This window comes from Eleutherodactylus coqui, chromosome 7 (assembly GCF_035609145.1).
Source record: "Eleutherodactylus coqui strain aEleCoq1 chromosome 7, aEleCoq1.hap1, whole genome shotgun sequence".
Lineage (NCBI taxonomy): Eukaryota > Metazoa > Chordata > Amphibia > Anura > Eleutherodactylidae > Eleutherodactylus > Eleutherodactylus coqui.
In genome coordinates, this window is record NC_089843.1 from 169,094,527 (window position 1) to 169,121,473 (window position 26,947).

The 26,947-nt window shown below is 42.4% G+C and overlaps 1 protein-coding gene across 3 annotated transcripts in view; it reads right to left on the reverse strand.

Moving 5' to 3' along the window:
• Nucleotides 1-14,626: 14,626 nt before the first annotated feature.
• Nucleotides 14,627-26,947, reverse strand: part of LOC136572954 (alcohol dehydrogenase 1-like) — a 74,295-nt gene continuing 61,974 nt past the window's right edge. For all 3 annotated transcript variants that reach the window (XM_066574001.1, XM_066574002.1, XM_066574000.1), the window contains 4 exons: nt 22,989-23,249; nt 22,709-22,844; nt 20,558-20,696; nt 14,627-14,981 (listed from right to left, as the gene is read on the reverse strand). In XM_066574001.1, coding sequence (XP_066430098.1) covers nt 14,957-14,981; nt 20,558-20,696; nt 22,709-22,844; nt 22,989-23,249 — 561 coding nt within the window. In that variant the 3' untranslated portion in view covers nt 14,627-14,956. The remainder of the gene's footprint in view (nt 14,982-20,557; nt 20,697-22,708; nt 22,845-22,988; nt 23,250-26,947) is intronic.

The window sequence follows — 26,947 nt, forward strand, 5'->3', positions numbered from 1 at the left end:
AATCTTATTACTATTTATATAACTAGATTGACCCGATGTTCGCTGCATGAACATAAAATGTTTCAAAGGGGGTGGTTGTGAACGTCTAAACCTGCTTGGTTAGCTGATTATTTAGAGTGTCACTTTGTATTTGGAGCAGATATCTAATATAAAAAAGCCTACATGTCTCTCTCTGTTTGTCTGTCTTTCTCTCTTTTTGTCTGTCTGTCTCTCTGTCTCTCCCTGTTTGTCTCTTTCTCTCTGTTTGTCTCTCTAATTGTCTGTCTGTCTGTCTCACTGTCTGCCTCTCTCTCTATCTGTCTCTCTCTCTGTTTCTGTCATTCTATCTCTCTCTCATTCTGTCTTGGTATCGCTCTGTCTGTCTGTCTCTTTCATCCTCTGTCTCCTTCTATCTGTCCCTCTCTCTCTGTCTCTTGCTCTCTCTCTATCGCTCTCTCTTTCTGTCTCTATAGCTCTCTCTATGTCTCTCTATCACTCTCTGGGTCTCTCTATCGCTTTCTCTTCCTTTCTATTGCTCTCTCTGTCCATCGCTCTTGTTCTGTCTGTCTATCGTCCTCTTTCTGTCTGTCTATCACTCTCATTCTATTGTATTCACAATTATATTAGCAGCACTTAAGTCCCCGGTGTCTTTCAAGGCCGTATTAGCAGGCGAGGAGGGAAAAACTGCAGAGCCCAGCCTGGGTCCGGATCATGACCCAAAACAGAAATCCTAAAAAAAATATGGTCTAGGCAACATCAGATGTATCCAAAATATTTTCTTTATTCCTCCATAAAAAAGTGGCGACATTTCGGTCCGTCCCAGGGTCTTTATCAAGCTCCTTGATAAAGACCTTTGGACGTGTCGAAACGTCATCAGTTTTTTATGGAGAGATAAAGAAAATATTTTGGATACATCTGATGCTGCCTAGACCATACTTTGTTTATCACTCTCATTCTGTCTGTCTATCGCTGTCATTCTGTCTGTCTATTCCTCTCTCTCTGTCTTTCTATCGCTCTTTCTGTCTGTTTCTCTCTGTCTCTATTGCTATTTCTATTTGTCTCTCTATCGCTCTGTCTGTATATCACTCTCTTTACGCTCTCTCTGTGTTTCTCTGTCTCTCTATCGCTCTCTCTCTGTCACTGTATCACTGTCTCTCTATCATTCTCTCTGTCTGCCTCTCTATCACTCTGTCTCTCTATTGCTCTCTCTCTCTGTTTCACTATCTATCTCTCTCTTTCTATCGCTCTCTCTCTCTGTCTCTCTATTGCTTTCTCTCTGTCTTTCTATCGCTCTTTCTCTCACTGTCTCTCACTCTATCACTCTTTCTGTCTCTCTATTGCTCTCTCTAAATCTCTCTATCGTTGTCTCTCTCTCTCTCTATCGCTCTTTCTCTCACAGTCTCTGTCTCTATCGCTCTCTCACTCTCTCTAATGCTCTCTCTCCCTTCTGTCTCTCTATTGCTGTCTCTCTTTCTCTGTCTCTCTATTGCTCTTAGTTGGACAGTGTATGGTGCAGTTTAGCAGATTATGCTGCATTGCTTAGCAATGTTTCACTCATTCCAGTGCATGCCTGAAGCACAGCAGTGCATGCCCATAGATCAGGGGTGTCAAACTCATTGTCACCGAGGGCCGCATCAGGCTTATGGTGACCTTCAAAGGGCCAATTGTAATACAGTATAGTAAGGGCCTGTTCACACAAGTGTATTTGCGTACATAATATGCAGTGAATAGAAGCCATTGATTTCAATGAGTTCATTCACATGATGTATATTTTCACACATTTGTTGCGTACTATGCACCCCAATAGGCCATTGAAATGAATGGGCTGCGCAAATACATGGTGAATGGGCAGGAAACCTGTGTATTCACTGCATATTTGCACACCATTTCAGTGGGTCCATCTGCGATCTTTTTTTGCATGTCCAAATATGCAGGCATAAGCCATTTTTGATTACGCAAATACGCAACGTATTTGTGCAACCGAAATACGATTACACCCATGTGAACGAGCCCTAATAGTGACCCCTATTGTGGTCTCAGTAGTAATAGTGACTCTGATAGTGGCCCCAGTAAAATAGTGACCCTCATAGTGGCCCCAGTAAAAATAGCGACCCTCACAGTGGCCCAATTAGTAATAGTGACCCCCACAGTGGCCGCAGTAGTAATAGCGACCTCCATGTATTGCCACTAGTCTTCTAGTATCTGATTGGTTCTCAAGCACTGTGGCTCAGCCAATTAGAGACAGCATTTAATGAACCAATCACAGCCATTCAGTAAGATTCAATCAGAGTAATCACTTGCTGGAGGTGGGGTTTCAAACCCCGTTACAAGCAAGCGATGTTCTGTCAGAGCTGAGAACTGCCAGGAACAGCAAAGACCAGCAGGAGGACCCAGAAGGTGCCTGCTAGGTCAGTATGAGACATCCCACGAAAATAAGACCCTGTGCCTCTTTTGGGACAATAATAAAAAAAAATAGTAGGGCTTTTTAAGGGGTAGGTCTTTTGGGGAAACATGGTGGGAGCAGAGACAAGCTCTAGGATGGGAAGAGGTGAATATGTGAAGTCCCTAGGAGATTTGCCTGATCTTGTGGGAGTTCTGAAGATCTCCCCTTTTTCTGGCAAAAACATGATATGTCCTAAAAATACATAACACCTAAAAAATGGCTCCTAATGTGTCATTATAAGCACATACGTTTTCTGTCTACCATTATTTAATCATTTACTCGATGCACATTCAGTGGGAATTTATCAAACTAGCAACTTTACAATTACTTCTGACAGAATTTGACATAAGTTAAAGTAAATATGGGCAACCGAAATGTATACAAAATTTATTAAGATACGTTTACTGGGAGCTTTTCCCAGAGTATAAATAACACTTGAACTTAGGACTCAAAGCACAGTTTTTTCAAAGTTCAGCACTGTTAGGGCTCTTTCACATGGGTGTCTCTCGCAGCATGTGCTGTGGGCATTACAGCCCAGACGCAATGTCGGCAGAGACCACATACTGGCTGCATATGATACGTGGAGAAATAGAGCCTGCTGCTGTAGTGACCCAGCGAGTCCTACAGAACATTCACAATACATTTGTCCTGTCTCACCTGTCTGGATGCCATCCCTGAATCCAGAAGGTGCCATCTGTGGGAGAGACCCTGTGTCTCCCCTTCTGCTCTAAGCAACAGAGCTCAACCCTGATGTCAGCTGGTCTCTCATTGGCTGACAGTCAGTTTTAATCTTACTGGTGCAGAGCCCATGGGCGGGAAGCAAGTTACGAGTCCCTATGAAAGAGTGCAGGAGAGAGAGGTTATAAAAGGAAGTGACACAGAGCAGTTAGGCAGACTCAGCCAGGAGCGAATGAGGAGAGGTTGCATTTCTGTAGTCGGCGACAAGGAGTATTTCAGCAATTATCATTTCCTAAAGTAGTGTGTGGTGGTCAACCTGCTCTCTTGGCATCCTGCAGCAGAGAACACAGAAGATCCTTCCAGAGGCCTATCTTCCTCTAACAGTGAGTTATAGCTACCCGGTGAAGATAATACCAGGATTAGCCATACAGCCACTTGTCCCTCTCAAATCCTACAGTTAAATTTGACGTAATTGTTTCATCTGAATCACTAGCGGGGAAATTGTCTAACAAATCAAACCTTCAGGAAAATAAGAGAGAGTGTTGAATTTAAAGTATTATAATAGAGATGAGCGAACGTACTCATCCGAGCTTGATGCTCGGGCGAATATTAGGGTGTTCGGGATGCTCGTTACTCTTAACGAGTACCACGCGGTGTTCGGGTTACTTTCACTTGTATCTCTGAGACGTTAGCGTGCTTTTCTGGCCAATAGAAAGACAGGGAAGGCATTACAACTTCCCCCTGCAACGTTCAAGCCCTATACCACCCCCCTGCAGTGAGTGGCTGGCGAGATTAGGTGTCACCCGAGTATTGAAATCTGCCCCTCCCGCGGCTCACTACGGATGCATTCTGACATTAGTTCAGGGAAAGTGCTATCGTGTTGGAGCTGCTATAGGGAGAGTGTTAGGAGTTATTATAGGCTTCAAGAACCCCAACGGTCCTTCTAAAGGCCATAAATCTTCTGTATATGCGCTCAATGGGGCCGGCGGCAGCAGCGCCGACCCCATTGAGAACATATAGAAGACAAATCCTTCTTTTCTGTAACAGCTGTGACAGAGAAGAACGATGTTTGCCCATTAAATTCAATGGAGCGGCAATACAGCCGCTCCATTGAAAGCAATGGGCTGCCGGCGTGCGCGGGGTGAATTGTCGGGAAGGGGTTAAATATATAACCCCTTCCCTGCAATTCATCCAGAAATGTGTAAAAATAAAAATATATACCGGCGTATAAGGCGACGGGGCGTATAAGACGACCCCCCAACTGTCACCTTATACGCCGGTAATATAGCGGAGCAAAGAATAAAAAGCATTACTTACTTCTTCTGACGTTCTGCGGCGCTGCTGCAGGCTGTTGCTCCCTCCTGGTCCACGGCAGACTATTGCTTTCTCTACGAAAGGCTTTAAATCCCTGCCTCCAGAAACACATGTGCCTTCAGCCAATCACAGCCAATGACAATGATGTCATTGAATGGCTGTGATTGGCTGTGGTTCTGGAGGCGGGGATTTCAAGCCTTTCGTAGAGAAAGCAATAGTCTGCCGGGAACCAGGAGGGAGCAAGAGCCTGCAAACACCAGGAGGGAGCGACAGCCTGCAGGAGCGCCGCAGATCGTCTGAAGAAGTAAGTAATGCTTTTTATTCTTTGCTCCACTGTATTGCCGGCGTATAAGGTGACAGTTGGGGGGTCGTCTTATACGCCCCGTCGCCTTATACGCCGGTATATATTTTTATTTTTACACATTTCTGGATGAATTGCAGGGAAGGGGTTATATATTTAACCCCTTCCCGACAATTCACTCCGCGCACGCCGGCAGCCCATTGCTTTCAATGGAGCGGCTGTATTGCCGCTCCATTGAATTCAATGGGCAAACATCGTTCTTCTCTGCCACAGCTGTTACAGCTATGGCAGAGGAGAGCGATCTTTACGCTGACAGTGCGGGGGGGGGGGGGCCCACTCTTGCCGCTATTGTGGCTTAATAGTGGGACCTGTGAACTTGAGATGCAGCCCAACATGTAGCCCCTCGCCTGCCCTATCCATCACTGTGTCGTTCCCATCACTTTGTAGAATTGCCCAGATTTTCACAAATGAAAACCTTAGCGAGCATCGGCGAAATACAAAAATGCTCGGGTCGCCCATTGACTTCAATGGGGTTCGTTACACGAAACGAACCCTCGAGCATCGCGGGAATTTCGTTCCGTGTAACGAGCACCCGAGCATTTTGGTGCTCGCTCATCTCTAATCATTAATTCAACATTACTGTATCTTGCTTGTGTATTATTGCATTCTTGAATATCTACCCTAAACCCTAAGATACTTGCAAAGTTAACCCGTTGTTGCAAAATACCAAAGTTAGTAAATCTGCTCACTCTCAGATTGCTAAACTAAACTGGACTTGTCTCCATTATTTCTGCTCCATCTTCCGGAGTGTGCAACCAGAGTGTGGCGTCACAGAGAGTATAAAGACAGTGGAAGACATTATGGCTAGGCTGCAGGCTATCTTTGATAAACATACAATGTTGGAAATAAAGAAATGCTTCTTTAGCCCTTTCCAATCCACTGTCTGACGCCTTCCAACATACTGATTGAAGCCTGTACAGCTCTAATGTCGTAAGACGTCCGGCAGGGTATTCTTACTGTATGTTACTGGCTGCTTTGTCGTTGGGGGCCTCTCCGGCATGTCACATACTGCAGTACTGGCTCTAGCCAGCAGATGGTACCATTGTAAAATGGTAGAAAGAGAGAACCCGCTTGGAAACTCTGAATCCAAAATTAGATTGCAAAGGGTTAATAAAAGACAAAAAGTGGGGGAGACTCTATGAGAATATGCACTGTCCCTGCAGGAGGACATGAAGGCCATAATAAGGGCCGATCCTAAGGAGCCCGCTGGTGCTGACTAGGCTCTTAGGGAACAGTTTATTGACTTGGCTCATTAACAGAGACTCTCAGGAGTCAGTTGAAGATGCTGTCGGTGAAGCACCACGATAGTACATTTTTACAATTTAAAGAACTGGCCATTGCTATTTTGGGTATGGAGCCTAAGGTGAGAATGAATGCGTTGATTGACGTGAGCTTGTCCCCCCCTACAAGGATGATGTGTACAGACAGGCAGAACAATCTAGCAGCTGACCCGCAGTGTTGCCGTACTGTGTCCGAAAGTCAGCAAGCTAGAAAGCCCACGTTCAATACTCCAGCTCTTACTGCCTGAGTGCTGGTTACCACCAGGACCATATCGGACGGCCGGAGTCTATCCATGCCCCTCGCAGCCATTTTGTGAGCATTGCCGTCAAAGCAGACATGATATCCCAACGTGCTTCAGTTTAAACGGACAACCCCTGGGCAGAAGGACCGCCGCCCGGTAGGACAGACAATCTATATATATAAAGCTGAAAGCCCTCACTGACTCACTGACTGACTGACTGACTCACTGACTCACTGACTCACTGACTGACTCGCCAAAAGTTCTCCAACTTCCCAATGTCGTAGAAACATGAAATTTGGCGCAAGCATAGATTATCTCCAAAATAGGAAAATAAATTGGGTCCCAACTCGATTATTCAATTCTAGCGCAAAAGAATTGGCGTCGAAATTTACCATACATAATCTGAATCACTCACTTCCCAATGTCATAGAAACGGGAAATTTGGCAGGAGCATTGATTATGTCATAAATAGGAAAAGTTAATGGTTCCCAACTCGATTATTCAATTATATGCGCAAAAGAATTAGCGTCCAAATTTTATGTGCGGAATGTAATTTTCTCACTTTCCGGTGTCATAGAAACGGGAAATTTGGCACGAGCATTGATTATGTCATAAATAGTAAAAGCTAATGGGTCCCAACTCCATTATTCAATTCTATGCGCAAAAGAATTAGCATCCAAATTTTACGTACGGAATCTAATTTTCTCACATTCCGGTGTCATAGAAACGGGAAATTTGGCACGAGCATTGATTATGTCATAAATAGGAAAAGCTAATGGGTCCCAACTCGATTATTCAATTCTATGCGCAAAAGATTTAGCGTCCAAATTTTACGTGCGGAATGTAATTTTCCACATTCCGGTGTCATAGAAATGGGAAATTTGGCACGAGCATTGATTATGTCATAAATAGGAAAAGTGAATGGGTCCCAACTCGATTATTCAATTCTAGCGCAAAAGAATTGGCGTCGAAATTTTACGTGCGGAATGTAATTTTCTCACTTTCCGGTGTCATAGAAACGGGAAATTTGGCACGAGCATTGATTATGTCATAAATAGGAAAAGTTAATAGGTCCCAACTCGATTATTCAATTCTAGCACAAAAGAATTGGCGTCGAAATTTTGCGTGCGGAATGTAATTTTTTCACTTTCCGGTGTCATAGAAACAGGACATTTGGCACGAGCATTGATTATGTCATAAATAGTAAAAGCTAATGGGTCCCAACTCCATTATTCAATTCTATGCGCAAAAGAATTAGCGTCGAAATTTTACGTACGGAATCTAATTTTCTCACTTTCCGGTGTCATAGAAACGGGAAATTTGGCACGAGCATTGATTATGTCATAAATAGGAAAAGCTAATGGGTCCCAACTCCATTATTCAATTCTATGCGCAAAAGAATTAGCGTCCAAATTTTACGTACATAATCTAAATCTCTCACTTCCCAATGTCATAGAAACATGAAATTTGGCACAAGCATTGATTGTGTCATAAATATGAAAAGTTAATGGGTCCCAACTCGATTATTCAATTCTAAGCGCAAAATAATATATAATAATAATAATAATCTTTATTTGTATAGCGCCAACATATTCCGCAGCGCTTAAGAATTAGTGTCCAAATTTTATGTACGTAATCTAATTCTCTCACTTCCTGATGTCATTTTATATGAAGGAAACGTCGCATGGTTACCTCCACGTGGTGTTTCCTGGGTAACGCAGAGAACTATGCAAAATGGTGAACATATGTTTTTCCTCAGTATCTCTAAAGTAACCACGACTTCATAAGATTTTCCGTGTGAACACCAGATAAACACCAGTACCAAATTAACTCGGGCGAAGCCGGGTATATCAGCTAGTAGGTTCATATGTGGCAAAGGGCATTTCTAAATATGTAGTTCACATCCAGGGAATACTGGTGGTAGATGTGCCTGACAAAAATGAACCAATCATCACGCTTGGCATGAATATATTAAAGAACTTCTATGCAGAGATGTTAGAAGCGCTGCAGAGTAATGTGCACGCAGCATACCAGGCCCAACGAGCTGTACTATAAAAGCCCTATCAGCTCAGCAGCGATTTGCGAATCTGCAAGGCCATGTGAGAAGAGCCCACGTGAAGGACATCAGTCCGGTTGTAGTCTGGCCAGAGTCTGAATTTTTCTTCTGATGCCAGACACATCCAGGCTTACACAGCTGTGTCTGTGAAGCACTAGTGGAGCCCATTCCCATAGATGGTCACCCATATCTACTGGCTGCCGGAGCCTGACTACTGTGACTAATGGAAAGGTGCTGGTCCGCCTCATCAATATTGGAAATATCTCTGCACAGCTAAATAAATATACTGCTGTGGCTTAAGTGTCTCTGATTGAGCCCAGTGATGTGTTTGAGAGTGAGACTGACAGTGTGTTGCAAGGGGCACAGTCTGCAGAGGCAGGTCCTACTTAAGCTCCCTCCTGGCTCTCTGAGCTACATATCGGGGATATTCAGACATCTCTTGATCAGGTGCAGAGAATAAAAAATGTGGCTCTAGAAAAGAAAGATGCTTTCAGCAGACATAGCCTTGATTCTGGCCAGATCAAGGACCTTTGCCACTCTATCCGAAACCAACGGCCATGTGCCACTTAAGGAGCGATATAGGCCTATTTCGCCTTCCTCATAGCACCAAGTTAAGAATATGATTTAAGAAATGAAAGATCATAATGTTATTCGAGAGAGTTATAGTCCCTGGGCTGCTCCCATAGCACTTGTAAAGAAAAAAGATGGAGGCATCTGCTTCTGTCTGGATTACAGAAAGCTTAATAGTGTGGCACACAAAGATGCCTATCCTCTCCCTCATTGTGAGGAGTCTCTGACGGCCTTGAGTTCTGCTGCATATTTTTCCACTCTGGATCTGACCAGTGGATATTGGCAGGTACCCATGAGTGAGGTGGATAGAGAAAAAACTGCCTACACCACCCCTATGGGGCTATTTGAATTCAACTGTATGCCCTCTGTAACATTCCTGGCACTTTCCAAAGACTACTTAGGCCATAAAAACTTTGAATCTGTCCTACTATATTTAGATGACGTAATCATTTACTCCAGATCCTGATAACGTAAGCACTGTAAAGAATTGGTCTTCTAAAAACTTAAATGATGTCAGGAGCTTCCCAGGGTTTGTGGAGTATTACAGATGTTTCATCCCCAAGATTGCGCAGATTGCAACTCCATTACAAGAAATTTTGCACGGTCATCCAAAAGAAACTCTTAGTAGTCCCATCGCCATAAACTGGGAAGAAGAGCAAGAGCAGGCCTTCCGGGTCTTAAAAGAAAAGCTAACTACTCCACTCATTCTTGCTTATCCTGATTATACACAGATGCTAGCTCTAAGGGTGGCTTCACATGAGTGTGTTTTTGTGCGTACATAGGTGCGCACCCATGTACGTGCAAAAACATGCGTGAATGCAGGTCCGTGCATTGTTTTCAAACAGCTCTTTCAGCAGGCAGGGATTTTAAATCGCTGGCTGCTGATAGATCAGCACCACAGTGCAGGGGACAGCAGGAGACTACGCGGCTGAGCCCCGGAAGCTGAAGGGAGGTTAGTATGTATTTTTTTCTGCTTTTTAAACCACTTTTTCTGGATTTTCAGCGAAGGGCTTATAGTTAAAGCCCTTCCATGAAATCATTTGAAGGGGTTGCCGGCAGCAGAATCCTCTACCGCAGCTGACATGTGTGACAGCTGCGGTAGAGAATTGAAGAGTTCCTCTGCTCCATCTGTCACAGATGTGGCAGATTTAGCAGCAGGGAATTCTTTTAACTAGCAGGGATGAAAGAAACATCTGCCGAATGCGGCAGATGTGTTCTTCATCCCCGCAGGGGTCACGACAGCGGGGGGCAGGTAAGTATATTTTTTATTTATTTATTTATTTTTATTTTTTACACTAAAATTTTCTTTTTCAGGGAAGGGCTTATATGTAAAGCCCTTCACTGAAAAAGAATGCAGGGGTGTCGGCTGAGCATTGTTTTCAATGGAGCCGCCAGCAGTAGCTGCTGCTCCATTGAAAACAATGCGGGCATTCCCTATGGTGCACGCATGTCCTATCTTTGCAGGCATACGCCTGTAAAGCACGGACATGTGAACACACCATAGGGAATGCATTGTGCAAATAGAAGTGTGTTTTTGTGCTGCTGCCACCTTTATAGCATACACGGATAACAACCCAGTTGCCCATCTGAACTCTGCTGAACCAGGGGCATTGAAACAAAGATGGTTATCCTGCCTAGCCAACTTCACTCTCCAGGTCAAATACCGCATGGCAAAGAACAATAGAAATGCTGACGCTCTCTCTCGATTACCCACTAAATTAGACAATATCCCTAAAGAGGACACATGGGAAAACGTTGAGATGCCAGATTTCACTTTATTGCAAGCCCACCAGAATCACCAAACTAGTTCTTCTAAATGCCCAACAGAAGACACTTTAAAAAATGGTTTCTATTATAGCAAGACAGTAGGACCTTCGGAGAATTACAAGAATATTTGCTCACGGGAGCCATCCCAAAGGGTATACTGCGTAAATCCATGGACCTCGAGTTCCAGCAATTATGGAGACAGCAGAAAAGCCTGTTCTTGAAGAAAAATATCATATACTGAAGTTCTATTCATCCTGCCTCTGGACATCACCTACACCAAATAGTAATTCTCCGCAGTGATGCCAACCAAACATTCCTTTCCCACCATGATCAATCCAGACACTTTGGAGTTCACAAAACTGAAGCTGTGATCCACCAGCACTTTTACTGGATTGGCATGAGGAATGATATAGAAAAATGGTGTCAGGAGTGCACAGTTTGTGAAATCAAAAGAAGAGCCCCATTCCATCCCATCATTACCACCAAACCCTTGGAAAACCTCGCCATTGACCATCTAAATGTAGAAACCAGTAAGTCCAGTTATAGCTTTGTCCTCATGTTAATTGATCACTACACAAAGTTCACAGTTGCCATCTCTGTCAAAGACCTCACTACCTGAACTACTTCCGCCATCTTCTGGAAACACTTCATTTTCAGTTATGGATGCCCTGATCATATATTTTCAGATAGAGGACCCGCGTTCGAATCCCAGCTCTTCCAGGAATTATGTGACACTTACGAATGTAAGAAGCTCTGTACCACCACTTATCACTCTCAAGGAAATAGACTCTGTGAAAAAGCCAGTCAGACCCTACTAGAGTTACTCAGAACCATCCCAACCAAACAGAGAGAATATTGGCCCACATTATTACCAGAATTGATCTACACATACAACAATACCCCACATTGTTGCCTCGGATACAATCCCTATTATCTGATGTTCGGCTGTCAAGATCTAAAACTAGAATTCCAAAAAGCTGATGATCACAACCCAATGCCCAAATCCAATTAGATCCAAGACCACCAAAGATGACTCAAAGAAGCTCAAGAAATTGTCGACACCAGCTTAGAGGAAAAAAAGAGAAAAACAAGCTCGTGATTTTGACAAACATGCCCATGCTTCAGACCTACAAATTGGAGACTGGGTCTGGCTGAAGAAAGAACACCATGTCAGAAAATTAGATACCCATTGGGAACTCACGCTCTATATAATCATCACAGCCATATCCCCAGAAAAAAAGGCTTTACCGTATAGCTCATCTGGATGGAAAAATTCAAGTTGTCCACTATAATAGTCTTAAAATTTGCAGCACCCAACCTGTTTCACCTACAGATTCAGAAGAAGAAGTGGAAAACACCAAATCTACTCCCCAATCAGCCCAAAAATGTCCATCTCCAGTCAGCCTGGAAAATCAATCACTCTGGTACTTGAATCCGTTCTCACGTTTAGTATACCACGCACCAGCAACTGATTCCACAGAAACATTGCCAAGTCCTTTAGCTTCAAGTTCTTAACCCCCAGTTCATCCACTTCATCTAATTTAACCAATTCCATGCCAGCTTTGCCAACACCATCACCTACTCCTAGAAGATTACCAGCATTGTCTACAGACCTAAGAAGATCCACAAGGTCCAAACATGGCCTACTACCACCAAGATTTTGAGAATAAACTAGTTCTACAAGCTTCAGTTTATCAATCCTATGGATTCAGATATACCTTTATTTTTTTATTACAAAATTTGCCACAACCAAGCTCTGTGACCTGAGAGACTACTCAGAGTGCCCTACCAGTTCCAAGTTTAAAAAGTAATTGCAATTTTTAAGATATATGCCTCAAGAGACTTCTTGAAGTTTGCTACCAGTTTGTTGTTTATGCTCACATTTCTTCTGCCCTCTTTCCAGAGACGCTTGTATTAGTGCACCACAGCATCACATTGTGGACTCATTATGTTTCCTATGGACTCTTGCACATCCTAGTGGCTGTCATGCAGTCAACAGAAGGTTTGCCAAGAATCAACCTGTTGTTGTTGTTGCATGTTTTCTTCCAGGTTATATTTGCTAAACCTTGCATGGGACTCCAAAAAAATGTTGTGCTGTGTTTGTTGCTTAACCTCAAAAATTCCCTTCCTTACATGTTTTCTACCATACAGTACATTTCTCATGCCTTTATTGCATCAAATGTTATGCATTTTCTTTGTGCCTTTGGGGAGAAGAGCTATCTACGTGCCCAATAGCAAGCTGGGAGTTAGCATTCAGTCCTTACCCAACCAAAACCACCTAACCTAACAAAAACCTCAACTTATGTACTGTCACACATACCTGATAGGCACACCTTTCCACCCCTCATAGTTCAATACAGCCTAGGGTGGCTGTGTTTTTTAAGTAGGGGGAGCTGTAGTGGCCCAGCGAGTCCTACAGAACATTCACAATACATTTGTCCTGTCTCACCTGTCTGGATGCCATCCCTGGATCCAGAAGGTGCCGTCTGTGGGAGAGACCCTGTGTCTCCCATTCTGCTCTGAGCAACAGAGCTCAACCCTGATGTCAGCTGGTCTCTCATTGGCTGACAGTCAGGTTTAATCTTACTGGTGCAGAGCCCAAGGGCGGGAAGGAAGATACGAGTCCCTATGAAAGAGTGTAGGAGGAGAGAGATTGTAAAAGGAAGTGATGCAGAGCAGTTAGGCAGACTCAGCCAGAAGCAAATGAGGAGAGGTTGCAGATCCATAGTCGTCGAGGAGGAGTATTTCAGCAGTTATCGTTTCCCAAGGTAGAGTGTGGTGATCAAACCCACTCCCTTGGCGTCTTACAGCAGAGAACACAGAAGATCATTTCAGAGTTCCATCTTCATCTAACAGTGAGTTATAGCTATCTGGTGAAGTTAAAACCAGAATTGGCCATACAGCCACTTGTCCCTCTGCTTCATCAAATCTTACAGTCAAATCTAACTAAATTGTTTCATCTCAATTCACTAGTGGGGGAATTGTCTAACAAATCAAACCTAAGAGAGAGCGTTGAAGCTAAAGTATCATCAATTTAACATTACTGTATCTTGCTTGTGTATTATTGCATTCTTGAATACCTACCTTAAATACATCTTCAGAAAATTGTAAAGTTAACCTGTTGTTGCAAATTACCAAAGTTAGTAAATCTGCTCTCTCAGATTACTAAACTAAACTGAACTTGTCTCTGTTATTCTTGCGCGATCTCCTGGTGTGTCCAGCTAGAGTGGGCATCACCGTGACAAAGTTTAGGCTTCCGGCCATACCTACAGTGAGTTCATTTGGGGCGTTACACTGCAATTTATTTCTCCTGTGTATCGATACACAGTGCCCACAAGCAGCCAAAAACAGTGTGTTACACATGGGATGTACGTGTGTGTAATACGTGGTGACAATCTACCCGTATGAATGAGCCCCTGGGCTGGTTTCACATCTGCATCAGAACCTCTGGCAGGAGCTTCTGTCAAAAAGGCGGCTGAAAATACCAGAAGAAAAGATACTACATGCTGTGCTTTTTCTTCCATCCCAAATCCGGGCAGCTGGGTGGAAAGCAGGCGGACGCAACTGAATGTTGCAGGAACCGGAATCTCCACCGCAGTTGTGAAACAACCCTACATAGATTTCTTGTTGTGTACAAACAGCATGCCAGGCAAAACTGCTACATCCTGCAATAGGCATAGCCCAGTGTAACAAATGATACAAGCCCTGTGGATGTGTTTAGTGTCCTTCAAATCCCCATATCGTGTACCAACTCTGAGGCCCTGCAGTTGGCAGAACACAGTGTATCAGTTTATATCTAGAGTATTCCTTTAATTGAATTAAACAGGCTTTTCAATTTACACTAGATATAATAAAGGATGCACATCTATTAGTTTATGTAGACAATTTTCCTGCTCCTACTACCGAAATGACAGAAAAAAAAATATTTGCACACAGTTTTCAGAGCTATACAAGGCAAAATTGTATTATTTATGACAAATACTCGACAGCAGTGCCAATATTTAAAATAAGACCTCACAAAACTGGAGCTTCATATAACAATAATCCATCTGGACAGCTCAAATGTGTTATTAATGCATGCTGCAGTACAAGGAGAACCCTGGTAGATCTTCAAAGCTATTGGTACACACTGACGATATTCTGTAAAATTCAACTTTCCGTTATACAATCAAAGTGAATACATTTCTTGTAATAAATGAATATTGCATCTTGCATGTAGACAATGTGGGGGATTTCTTCATTAGATGAGGACCAGGATTACGCTCTTCAAAGACACACCACTGAACGGATACTAGCAGAAGAAAATACATTTGTTAGACATCAATGGTACGTACAGTATCTAACTATATGCATTTTTCAAGTTTTAACCCCTTAATGACGCGGACCTTTTTTTCCCCCATTTTCGTTTTTTCCTCCCCCCTTTAAAAAAATCACAGCTCCTTTATGTATCCATCGACGTTACTGTATGAAGGCTTGTTTTTTGCGGGACAAGTTGTAGTTTTCAATAGTGCTATTTAAAGTGCCATATAATGTACTGAAAATATTTTTAAAATTGGAGTAAAATGAAAAAAATCGAAATTCCGCCATCTTTTAGTGCGTCTTGTTTCTACGGCGCACAAAATGCAAGAAAAACGACATGATAACTTTATTCTATGGGTCAGTATGATTGCTACGATACCAAACTTGTGTATATTGTTTTTTACTATACTATTCTTTTTTTTTCAGACATTTAATTTTCTTCAATTATTTTCTGCGGTCATCTTGTGCGTGCAATAACTTTTTTATTTTTCCATCGACTTAGTTAAACTAGGGCTCATTTTTTGTGGGATGTCCTGTGTTTTCCATTAGTACTAATTTGGAATACATACGACTTTTTGATCGCTTTTTACTGTGTTTTTTCTGGGAGACAGGGTGACTGAAAAAGTGCATTTCTGGCGTTCTTAATTTTTTTTTCAGACAACATTCACTGTGCGGGGTAAATAATGTGCTACTTTGATAGATCGGACTTTTACGGACGCGGCAATACCAAATATATATTTTTATTTTATGATTTAGATTTTTTAATTACAGATATGGCAATAGGGGGGCGATTTAAACTTTTATTACTTTTTTTACAATTAAAAAAACTTTATTAATCTTTTTTTCACTTTACTTTTAAGCTTCCCTGGGGGACTACAATATGCGATGCTTTGTATAGCATTAGGTCATACTGCATTCTGACAGGCAGCCCATCAAGCCACCCCACGTGGGATGGCTTGATAGGCAGTCTCCCAAGGCAGCCCTGCGGCCTTTCAGAAGGCCCCTGGCTGCCATGACACTTGCACGGCTCCTCCGACCTCACCGCCGTACGGGACCCCCGAACATCGTTTGGGGGATTTAAATTCTGCTGTCACTTCTGACAGCAGAAAATTCCATGCAGGAAAAAGTGTCATCCACGCTTGCTTGCAGAATAAAATGTATAAAACCAGACGCGTATCGGCTGCACAGAGCCTTCGTCAGTGGTATACCACTGACGAAGGCTCTGTGCAGCCGATACGCGTCTGGTCCAGAGATGTGTATACCTGGCAAATTTTAAATATGTTTAAATAAAGGAAGATTATACATTTTATTCTGCAAGCAAGCGTGGATGACACTTTTTCCTGCATGGAATTTTCTGCTGTTTAAGCCCAGGACCGGGGGCAGGTGAACCCGTTTGAGCAAGCAGTGGATCGTGAGACATATGAAGTGAGCAAGTTGACAGCACAGCACACTATTGTCAAGTGTCTTTTTCTTTGGTGTCACTTCTGACAGCGGCATTTAAAGGGTTAATAGCTGCAATCGGCCGAATGGCTCATTACAGCTATTGCCCGCGGGTGTCAGCTGCAGTAAACAGCTGACGCACGCGCTGTATGAAGAGAGGTCGCCCAGCGACCTGTCTTCATACATACCCCGACGCTCCAGGACGTAAATGTACGTCCTGGAGTGGGAAGGGGTTAAAGGCCACTGTGAGGAAATATTTATCCATCCCTAAAGAAATGCTGTTTCTGCTAGGATTATATTTGGATGTTCTGGAGAAATTGCAATAAATTCCTTAAAAGGAATATGTCATTAATATAAAAATGATATTTATAGAATTTGATAATTTTTTAAACAGATTTAACGATTTCTGATGTTTTTTTATTTATTTCAATGCTACAATCTATAGTATATTAAAAAATTGCCATGTAAAGATAACAGAATTCACCCTTCACAATGGCTAATCACAAACAGATATCTATGCAGGAAGAAGCGCTGCTTCTACATTTGGGGGGTTGCTAGAGAGTCTTGTGACATCATTAATGACATCACATAGATTTCCTCTGCAGACTGGGGTAACATGGCAGGCAGAGATTACAAGATGTATCTATGAATTCAGATCATTGTAAGAGTGCCTGTTACTGCTGTTTATCAGCGATCTGTATGTGTGGACAGTAGGGAAAACATGGGTAATGTGTTCCCTGCTAACCTATGCCCCCATAGTAAAATGAAAAATAGATGAATAGGGTAAAAGGTAAAAAAACGTGAAGAAATTTTAAAAAAGCCGCCTAATTATAAGGTGTTCACCTCTCCAAACTCTGTATACCAATTTTAGACATCCTGCCTAATAGATGAATGTTATATAAGTGCCAGATACTTATGCATTAATACATTCCTGTCACACAGAATGTGTGTTATGTGCAATAATTACTTCCAATACCAATTTTAGTTTGTTCTACCATGACCCATCAGCTTTTGTGCCCTTAATAAAAAAAAATTCTATGCTTTGCTGATTATAAACCAGAGGCTGCAGCTAAAGCTCAGAGAAAGAAATACATTTATAGCTCACTAGCTGATATACCCGGCTTCACCCGAGTTCATTTGGTACATGTGTTTACTTGTTGTTTACACAGAAAAGTTTATGAAGTCATGGTTACTTCAGAGGAATAAAATATTTATACACATAGAAGTTTTAGATTTTACTCAGACTGCATGTACCAATGTCCCTCTGCAGAAAGTACCACCCCTCCCACTCTCCTCACTATTTACCCTTAAAGGTAACGCCCCTTTTAATTCAAATTTACCCCCCAGATTGGAGGTTTCAGCCTTTTCTTAGCCTTGAAGGCATGCTTCATCCCTGCAGCCGATGGCTGCTTCCTTATCTTTTTTATCTACTTTGACTATATGCACATAGAGGTCAGTTAGATTGTTCTCATTATATACACACAGAGATCAGTTATATTATCCTCAGCATATGCACATAGAGGTGAGGTAGATTCTCCTCAGTATTACACACAGAGGTCAGTTATATTCTCTTCAGTATATACACATAGAGGAGTATTAGATTCTCCTCAGTATATACACATAAAGGTGAGGTAGATTCTCCTCAGTATATACACATAGAGGTGAAGTAGATTCTCTTCAGTATATACACATTCCTCCGTATATACACATAGAGGTGAGGTAGATTCTCTTCAAGTATACAAATCATTTCCCTGGGCTTTATGGTTTCTGATAAAAGAACTCTCTCGTATCGCAGATTGTCATTGTGTTTCACGCTTGGAATTAAATATTGAAGTTGCGACACCTTTATTTTGTGTTGTACAGATGTGTGTTATTAGTTACATTACATAGGGGGTCACTTACTTTCACGCTTAGAATTGAATTATCAAGTTATGACCCTTTTACTTTTCCTATTTATGACCTAAAGAATGCTCATGCCAAATTTCAAGTTTGTGCACTACAGATGGTTGTTAGTTACATTACATAGGGGTTCACTTACTTTTGCACTTAAAATTGAATAACCAAGCTATGAACCCTTTACTTTTCCTATTTACAACCAAAATAATAGTTGTGCCAAATTTCAAGCTTCACGTTTGTACGACACCGGGAAGTTAAGGATTTAGATTAGTTACATTACATGGGGGGGGGGGTCACTTTATTTTGCACTTAAAATTCAATAATCAAGTTGTGATACCTTCATTTATCCCATTTAGGATCTAAAAAATGGTTGTTTACAAATTTCATGTTTGTACGATACCAGGAAGTTAGAGAATTAGATGAGTTACATTACATAGGGGTCACTTACTCTTGCACTTAGGCATCCTACCCACTTGCTTTTTTGTTTTAACGCTGCTTTTTTTTAAAGCGAATGTCAATGGGACTTTCTAATGTGAAAAACACATTGCAAGTTTGTGCTTTGCAATTTTTGTGCAATGTGTTTTTGAATTAAAAATGCAAGTGGGTAGGAGCCCTTAGGATTGAATAATAAAGTTGTGACCCCTTAAAAAAAAAAAAAAAAAAATCTTTGTATAGCGCCAACTTATTCTGTAGCGCTTTCCGGCAATTTTATTATTACCCCCACCAAGCTGGTTACTCATTTTACCGACCTCAGAAGGATGAACAGCTGAGTGAACCTTGAACCGGCTACCTGAACCACGCAGGGATTGAAATTGCAACCTTCAGGTCATAAGGGAGAGCCTAGGACTGCATTTCTACTGCTTAGCACTCTGCACCACAGGGAATTTTAATTTTCCTATTTAGGACCTAAAGATTGGTTGTGCCAAATTTCAGGTTTGTATGACACCGAGAAGTTAGAGAATTAGTGTCAGTCAGTCAGTCAGGGCTTTCGCCTTTATATATATAGATACAGGGTTTTTGGTTTTCGCGCTATAGAGAGACATCATATATTACACAACGTGCAAACATTTGATACTGTTATTCATGGGAGAAATAGAGAATTCATTTTAGGGTGAACATTATTCTTTTTTCTTCCTATTTCTGACTATTTTCCCCATCAAAAAGATCTACAAAATTAATATGTATTGCAATTTTAAATAATATGAAATCCCTATATATGTAAAAAAAACAAAACTCACTACTTTTTTGGGATAAAAATTTTTTAAAAAGCACCATTAAAATGCAACTCCAAAAGGTGAAGTTTTGCTCTGGGCATGAACACCTAAAACACCGAAACGGTTAATATTTTAAGCCATTTATCATCTGTAGTAGGTTTGTATAATTTTTGTACACTAGGTATATGAGTAAGTTGGACCTTTAAAGGCATTTTGTCTTTGTAAAATTCTTTTTATAAACTTATACTTTTTGCTCCCAGTAAGATTCCGAAACTATACTCCAGGTGTAAGCCATGCTCTGAGATATCCACCAGGTCATGTGAGAGTGCCAAATCCCGATTCTTCCATTTCCAATGATGTAGCGTACCTTACGGGCCTTTTACTTCCAGCCAGGGGAACTGATCGTTACATCACTGGTGACGCAGTGTTCATTCCCTGACTGAAACTGCTGAATTCTCGGTCGATTAAAAACTACAGTGTTTGCTGTCCAACTGGTCATTTCTAATACCGATAAAGTCTGGGATGGTGGAAGTCTGGGACACTGCAGTACGTCCGAACTACATGAGGGAGTGCTACCAAATGCAGTTTTAGACTCTGACTCAATGGGAGTGCGCAGAATCGTTCAGCTCAAATGTATGCGTTCAATAACTTGAATCTACAGCGTGAATGGCTATAGGAGGCTGGAGTCTCAATAAGTATGTGCTAAAGTGAAGTAGGTGGGACTAGACTTTATATTATAGCGTGGCGAAATGGGCGGAATCAGTGCTCTGAGGGTGGAAGCAGTGCTCCAGGGCTACCGGTACTGTACTACTCATAGGAATGGACACAAGGTGAGCTCAGCAGCAGAAATAAAGTATGCAATTTGAATGCTGGATCATATCTTATCACAGGATCATATCTTAGGGTGTGCTAAAAATGGACAATTTAAAATTAAGCTTTGACAAAACCCCTTTAAATATAAATATAATTTTTAGATATAGTAGTTTACAATTGGATTATTTTAAGACTTAAAGCATACCTCTCTCCCTTGCGCAGAAGTTCAAATCCTTCATTGATCTTCTCAAGTGGTAATTTGTGAGTTATCAGCCCATCAAACTCAAATTTCTTATTCATATAGTCATCCACAAGTTTTGGCACATCATCTTTACTCTTCCAACCTTTCCCAACAAATAGAATTGTTATACATAGTCCAGATGAAGCCGTTGGCAAAAAGTGCATCAGGTGTGTCACCCCTTATTCCTCATAGATGCTAACTTCTTGCCCTCACTTCTATTCTTCAGACTACTTATTAGTAATATTGTATGTAATGACTTATTCGGTCTGCACATGTACCCTCTGCTCTGGTTTGAAAAGTCCTGTCGATAAGGTTGTTGCTATATAAAAAAGATTACTATTAATTATCATTTTTATCCACATGATATAAAAAAAAAACCAACATACAAGGGTGGAATTGTCTTTTTTACAGTGTTTACTTTAACCTGTGAGGACAGCCAATAAACATTCCTCCTCCACTTTGTGAGTGTCTGACCACTGCCACTAATTGATGAAGGGAGGGAGAGAGTAAGTATGAATGAAAGTGAGGAAGAGGAAGATTGACAAGACAGACAAGGATTACCTATCACATTCCCTCTAGTACTTTCCCCATCTGGTCTGTGCTTCTATCTGTCTCTGCCATGTACTGTACTGGCTGCAGGGATATTAAAGGATGAAGATAGAAAGCATAGGGTCAATAATGTAAGGCGCATTGGGTTACCATCTTGGTACTTCTATATGTTTTACCTTAGTAACACTGATGTGATGTAAATGAGAATAATTACTATAGAATAGTTTACTTTAAATGCACCCATTTCGTTATTAATTTAGCACCCCTTTGCACCTCACTTTAGTAACTCTATGGGGCACATTTACAAAACTGTTGTACTAGTTTCTGCCCAAAAAAGGCGTAAATTTTTGTACAAACAGGTTTTTGATGAAAGAATTGCGACTTTTCTTTCTGCGCCGACCCAGACATTTTTTAAAGTGTAGGGGGCATGGCCACCCTGGATCGAAACATTTATGTATAATTTAAACCAAAAACTGGTGAAAAATTATACCAGAAATGTACACCAGGTCGGACCTGTCGTATATCTCTCTAAAGGTGCACTGGAGAGCCAGGTATTCTCTGAATAAACGAAGAGGTGCGCGCCTCTTTATGTATTTAGTGCACGATGCATCAAGGAGAACTGTACTAAGCCCAGGGCAGGAAATGCAGGTTTAGTAAATTTTCCTCTGTGTCTCATATAATCCTCATGTGTCTCATATTAGAAGCTCCAATTTGCCTCACAGTACTGGGTTTCCTCGTAAATAGGTCACTGTCTTATATTCATTTTTGTTCCAAAAAGGGTACAGTATCTTATTTTCGGCGGAAGGAGCCTTATATTCACCTGTTCCACAGTGTCCCGATGCCTCCCGATGGTCTTCGGCGGCACTGCAGTCAATTGCCTCCTCCTCATCGCACAGCTGAGCTTCTTCCTGGTGACGGGGCTTTGAATACCCTGCCTCCAGCAAAGTGATGTCATTCACTGAATGGCTGTGAAGGCTCATTGAGAGCCGGCTGTGATTGGCTGCTCGATTAGCCAATCACAGCACTCGCTTTGCTGAAGGCGGGATATTTAAAGCCCCATCACCAGCAGAAGCTGAGATAGCAGACAAGGAGAACTCAGCAGTTTCCCGCAGCACCGCCGGAGACCATCGGGATTCAGCGGACCAGGTAAGTATTGATTTTTTGGGGAGGGGCATGATAATTAGGTCCTATTTAGGTAGGTCTTACTATCAGGGTAGGACCTATTTTTGGGGCAACACGGTAGCATTAGCAATGCGAGATATATGGGATTAAAATGAGGCAGATGTACTTTAGTAACCCCAATGTGCCAAGTTTTAACTAATGTGAGCTACATGGTGTTCTTAATTTAGTAACTCCAGTGTGCTTCATTTGACCCAAATTCACCTTGATTAACTGTTGGTGTTCAGCTCAGACATTCACCTGTTGGCAGACTCAAGTAAGTTGACTTTTATAAAATGTGGTTGACTACCTCTGCGTTGCACAATGCAAATGAAAATTAGCACCAGTGGCACAGTCTTTACACAAGTTCTAATGCCAGAGCTCAAAAAGCTCTATTAAATGTATTACCTCCAAAAACGGCTCCATGCAGAATTCGCCCGGTCAGCATTAACATTGGATCAAATGTCATGGTAGCATTTGAAGGAGCTACGCCTACAATCACAGTTTTTCCACAGCCAAAGAAACTGGATGAAAGAGCAGATGTCTAATGAAAAACACAAAAAAAAACTAAATAAAAAAATAAATAACAACTCATTATGACTACTATGGTTACTGTTCTGCCAATAGATGGCTAACATTTATTATTTGATAATTTACGATAGTAAGAAGGTTTTTGTCATCCACATACCATGACTCCAGTGTTTCCAATAACCTCAAAGGCATAGTCTACTCCGCCATCAGTCATCTCTGCCAACACTTCATGGATAGGCCGGTCGTAATCTTTGGGGTTGATACATTCAGTGGCTCCAAACTCTTTGGCTTTAGCAAATTTGTCGCAGTTTATATCAACTGCAATAATCTTGGCTGCACCAGCTACTTTACATCCAATAATCACAGACAAGCCAACTCCTCCCAGACCAAATACTACGCAGGAAGAGCCGGGTTTAACCTGTAACAAGAAAAAGTTGCTTCAAATACTGGAAATGTGAAAAGCCAAAGCATAAACGTGTTTTTCCAGTCCTGTAAAATTGATGATCTCTTTTCTGGATGAGTTATCTATACCACATGAGCCTGGCTCCAACACCAGACACCCTGCTGATCAGCTGATGTGAGTCTTCTGCCACGCCGCAGCTCCTTCACAATTCTATCACTTGTTCAGTGACCCAGAATGGTACTGCAACCCTCTACCATTGACCTTGGAATCAAATACGAAAAATCCTGACAATTCTGTTTTAAATTTACAGTGTTCACTGTGGAGCTTAAATTACATGTTCTTTGTTCTATATACTACTAGTAATTATTAGGGAATTATAGTACCAGTGTTTCTTGAGGCGCAATGTGCCACACAGTTGTGCTAGATGGTACATCCATTATGATGCCCAGACATCACACACAATGCTCTACTACATCCATCCTGACCCCACACATTACACAGCTCTACTAGATCCATCCTGATTCCCAAACATCACACACACAGCTGTACTACATCCATGCTGATTAACACATTACACAAACAGCTGTACTACATTCATGTTGATGTGCAGACATTACACACAGAGCTGTACTACATCCATGCTGACCCCCACACATGATACACACCGCTTTACTACATGCATCCCGATTCACATATATTAAACATACAGCTCTACTACATCCATGCTGATGGCCAGACATTACACCCATCCTGATTCCCACACATTACACACACAGCTCTACTACATCCATCCTGACCCAACACATTGCACACACAGCTGTACTATATGCATCCTGACCGCACATATTACACAAACAGCACATTACACACACAGCTCTACTACATACATCCTGATTAACACACATCTCACACACACAGTACACTACACACAGCTCTGCTACATGCATCCTGGTTCACACACACAGTCATTACACACACAGCTCTACTACAGCCATCCTGACCTCACGCATTACACACACAGCTCTACTACATCCTGATTAACACACATCACACACACAGCACATTACACACAGCACTGCTACATCAATCCTAACCCCACACATTACATACACAGCTCTACTACATCCATCCTGATTCCCACTCATTATACACGCAGTATATTACACACACAGCTCTGTTACATCCATCCTGACCCCACACATTACATACACTGCACATTACACACAGCTCTGCTACATGTATCCTGATTCACACACACAGCTCATTACATACACAGCTTTACTACATGCATCCTAATTCACACACATTACACACACACAGCTGTGGTACATCCGTGCTGATTTCCAGACATCACCAGCTCAACAGACTTGTGTGTACAGTGATCAGCCCCTGGTCATGCAATCCCTGACTCCACACACACAGGTGATCACATGACGGTTGCATCATCACAGGTCCTGCTGTCGGCTTATCCAGTATACAGTACTTTCTACCAGAGTGCACAATAGCTCCTCCCACAACAGTGAGGCCACCGCAGGTTTTTTAGCTCACCGGATCTCTTTTACCAAACCGCAGAATGGCTCCTCTCACAGCAGTGATGTCACCACAGGTCCTTCAGCCCACCAGATCTTTGTGATGGCGGTAGGTCAGTGTCTTCTGTCAGGACCGCTAAGTTGTGTCTGAGATAATAATAGCTTAGTTGTATTCTCAATTTTTTATTTTTGGCCTCCCCTTCCAAGAGCCCCAACGTTGTTGTTCTTCTGTCGGTCAGGCTCTGTGTTTTGGCTCTGTGTTGTAGGATCTGTGATGATGTCACCAGGGGTGGAGCATGAGACGCACACACATACATACTAACTGACAAGCGGTCGTTAGTAGTTTGACTATTGCACAATAATAGAACATTTCATGAAAAAAATAAGTTTTTTGTTACCGGATTCCAAAAGCATAACTTTCTGTCAATGTAGCAGAATGAAGACACTTTTTGGCAGGACGAGCACCACCTCAGCCAATCAAAGCCAGCACTCGATGAACCAATCACAGCCATTCAATGATGCGGCACTCGTGAACTATTTAGAGCAATCGCTTGATGGAGGCGGGGCATTCAAGCAGCATTACCAGTTAGAGATGCTCCATCAGAGTTGAGGACTGCAACGGATGGGGGCCAACGGATGTGACCCAGATGGTGCCTGCTAGGTTAGTACTGCTTTCAATTTTCATGTAGTGTAGCTAGGGCTTATTGTCAGGGTAAAGATTATATTTACTTATATTACTATGTGGGAACACTAAGAGAAGCACTATTACTGCTTAGGGCTACTGAGAAAATCACTGTCTGCATGGAATACAAAACATGGTGCTTTTACTGTGCAATGTACTATTAACCTCTGAGGCACAATATCGGGCATTGTGTTTGGCACTATTATTTTAAGGATACTGTCTGTGTGGCACTATTGTTATGGGGATACTGGTAGTTATGATAGCATTATTTCTGAAGCATGGTATTTGGGGTCACTGTACAACACAACAGGTACAGTAATAGGGGCAGATGGGGCAGGAACAGGCACAAAATTGGCAGTAGCAGCATGTCGACCTCCTACAGTCTGGCTTCCGACCCCAACACTTGACAGAAACTGCCCTTACAAGGGTATCAAATGATCTCCTGACAGCCAAATTGAGGGGCGATTACTCCCTACTGATTCTCCTCGACCTCTCCTCAGCATTTAACACAGTTGACCACAAACTCTTCCTCAGTATTCTTCGCTCCATCGGCCTAAAGGACACTGCTCTCTCCTGGTTTTTCTCCTACCTATCCCACCACTCATTCAGCGTCTCCTTTGCTGGCTCTACCTCCCCTCCTCTTCCCCTTGCTGTTGGGGTCGCCCAAGGCTCAGTCCTTGGCCCCCTCATTTTCTCTATCTACACAGCCCCTATTGGACAAACTATCATGAGTTTTGGCATCCAATACCACTTCTACGCTGATGACACCTAGCTATACACCTCTTCCTGTGGCATTTCTGCACCTTTCCTCCAAAACATCACTGACTGTCTGTCCGCTGTCTCTAACACTATGTCCTCTCTCTACCCAAAACTAAACCTCTCTAAAACTGACCTACTGGAGTTTCTGCCCTCTACTAATCGACCTCATCCTGACATCCCCATCTTAGTATGTTGTGCCACCATAACTCTCAGACAGCATGCCCGCTGCCTAGGGGTCATATTCGACTCTGATCTCTCCTTTACCCAATACACCCCTACATCCAATCTCTTGCCCAAACATGTCAGCTGCACCTCAAGAACATCGCAAGAATCTACTCTTTTCTCACTGTAGACACGCTAAAAACGCTTATTGCTGCCCTCATCCACTCTCGGCTCGATAACTGCAACTCGTTGCTGATTGGTTGTCCCCTGCACCAGACTCTACCCCCTCCCATCAATCCTGAATGCTGCAGCCAGGCTCACCATCCTGTCCAGCTGCTACTTGGATGCCTCTACCCTGTGCCAGTCACTGCACTGGCTGCCCGTTAAATACAGAATTCAATTTAAATTCATTACCTTCATCCACAAAGCCCTCCACAGCGCAGCGCAACCCTACAATGCCTCCCTCATCTCAATCCATCACCCAGCCTAGACTCTCCACTCTGCTAACGAAATTAGACCGCGCGCCCCTCTAATTCAAACTACTCGTTCCCGCCTCCAAGACTTCTCCAGAGCACCACCAG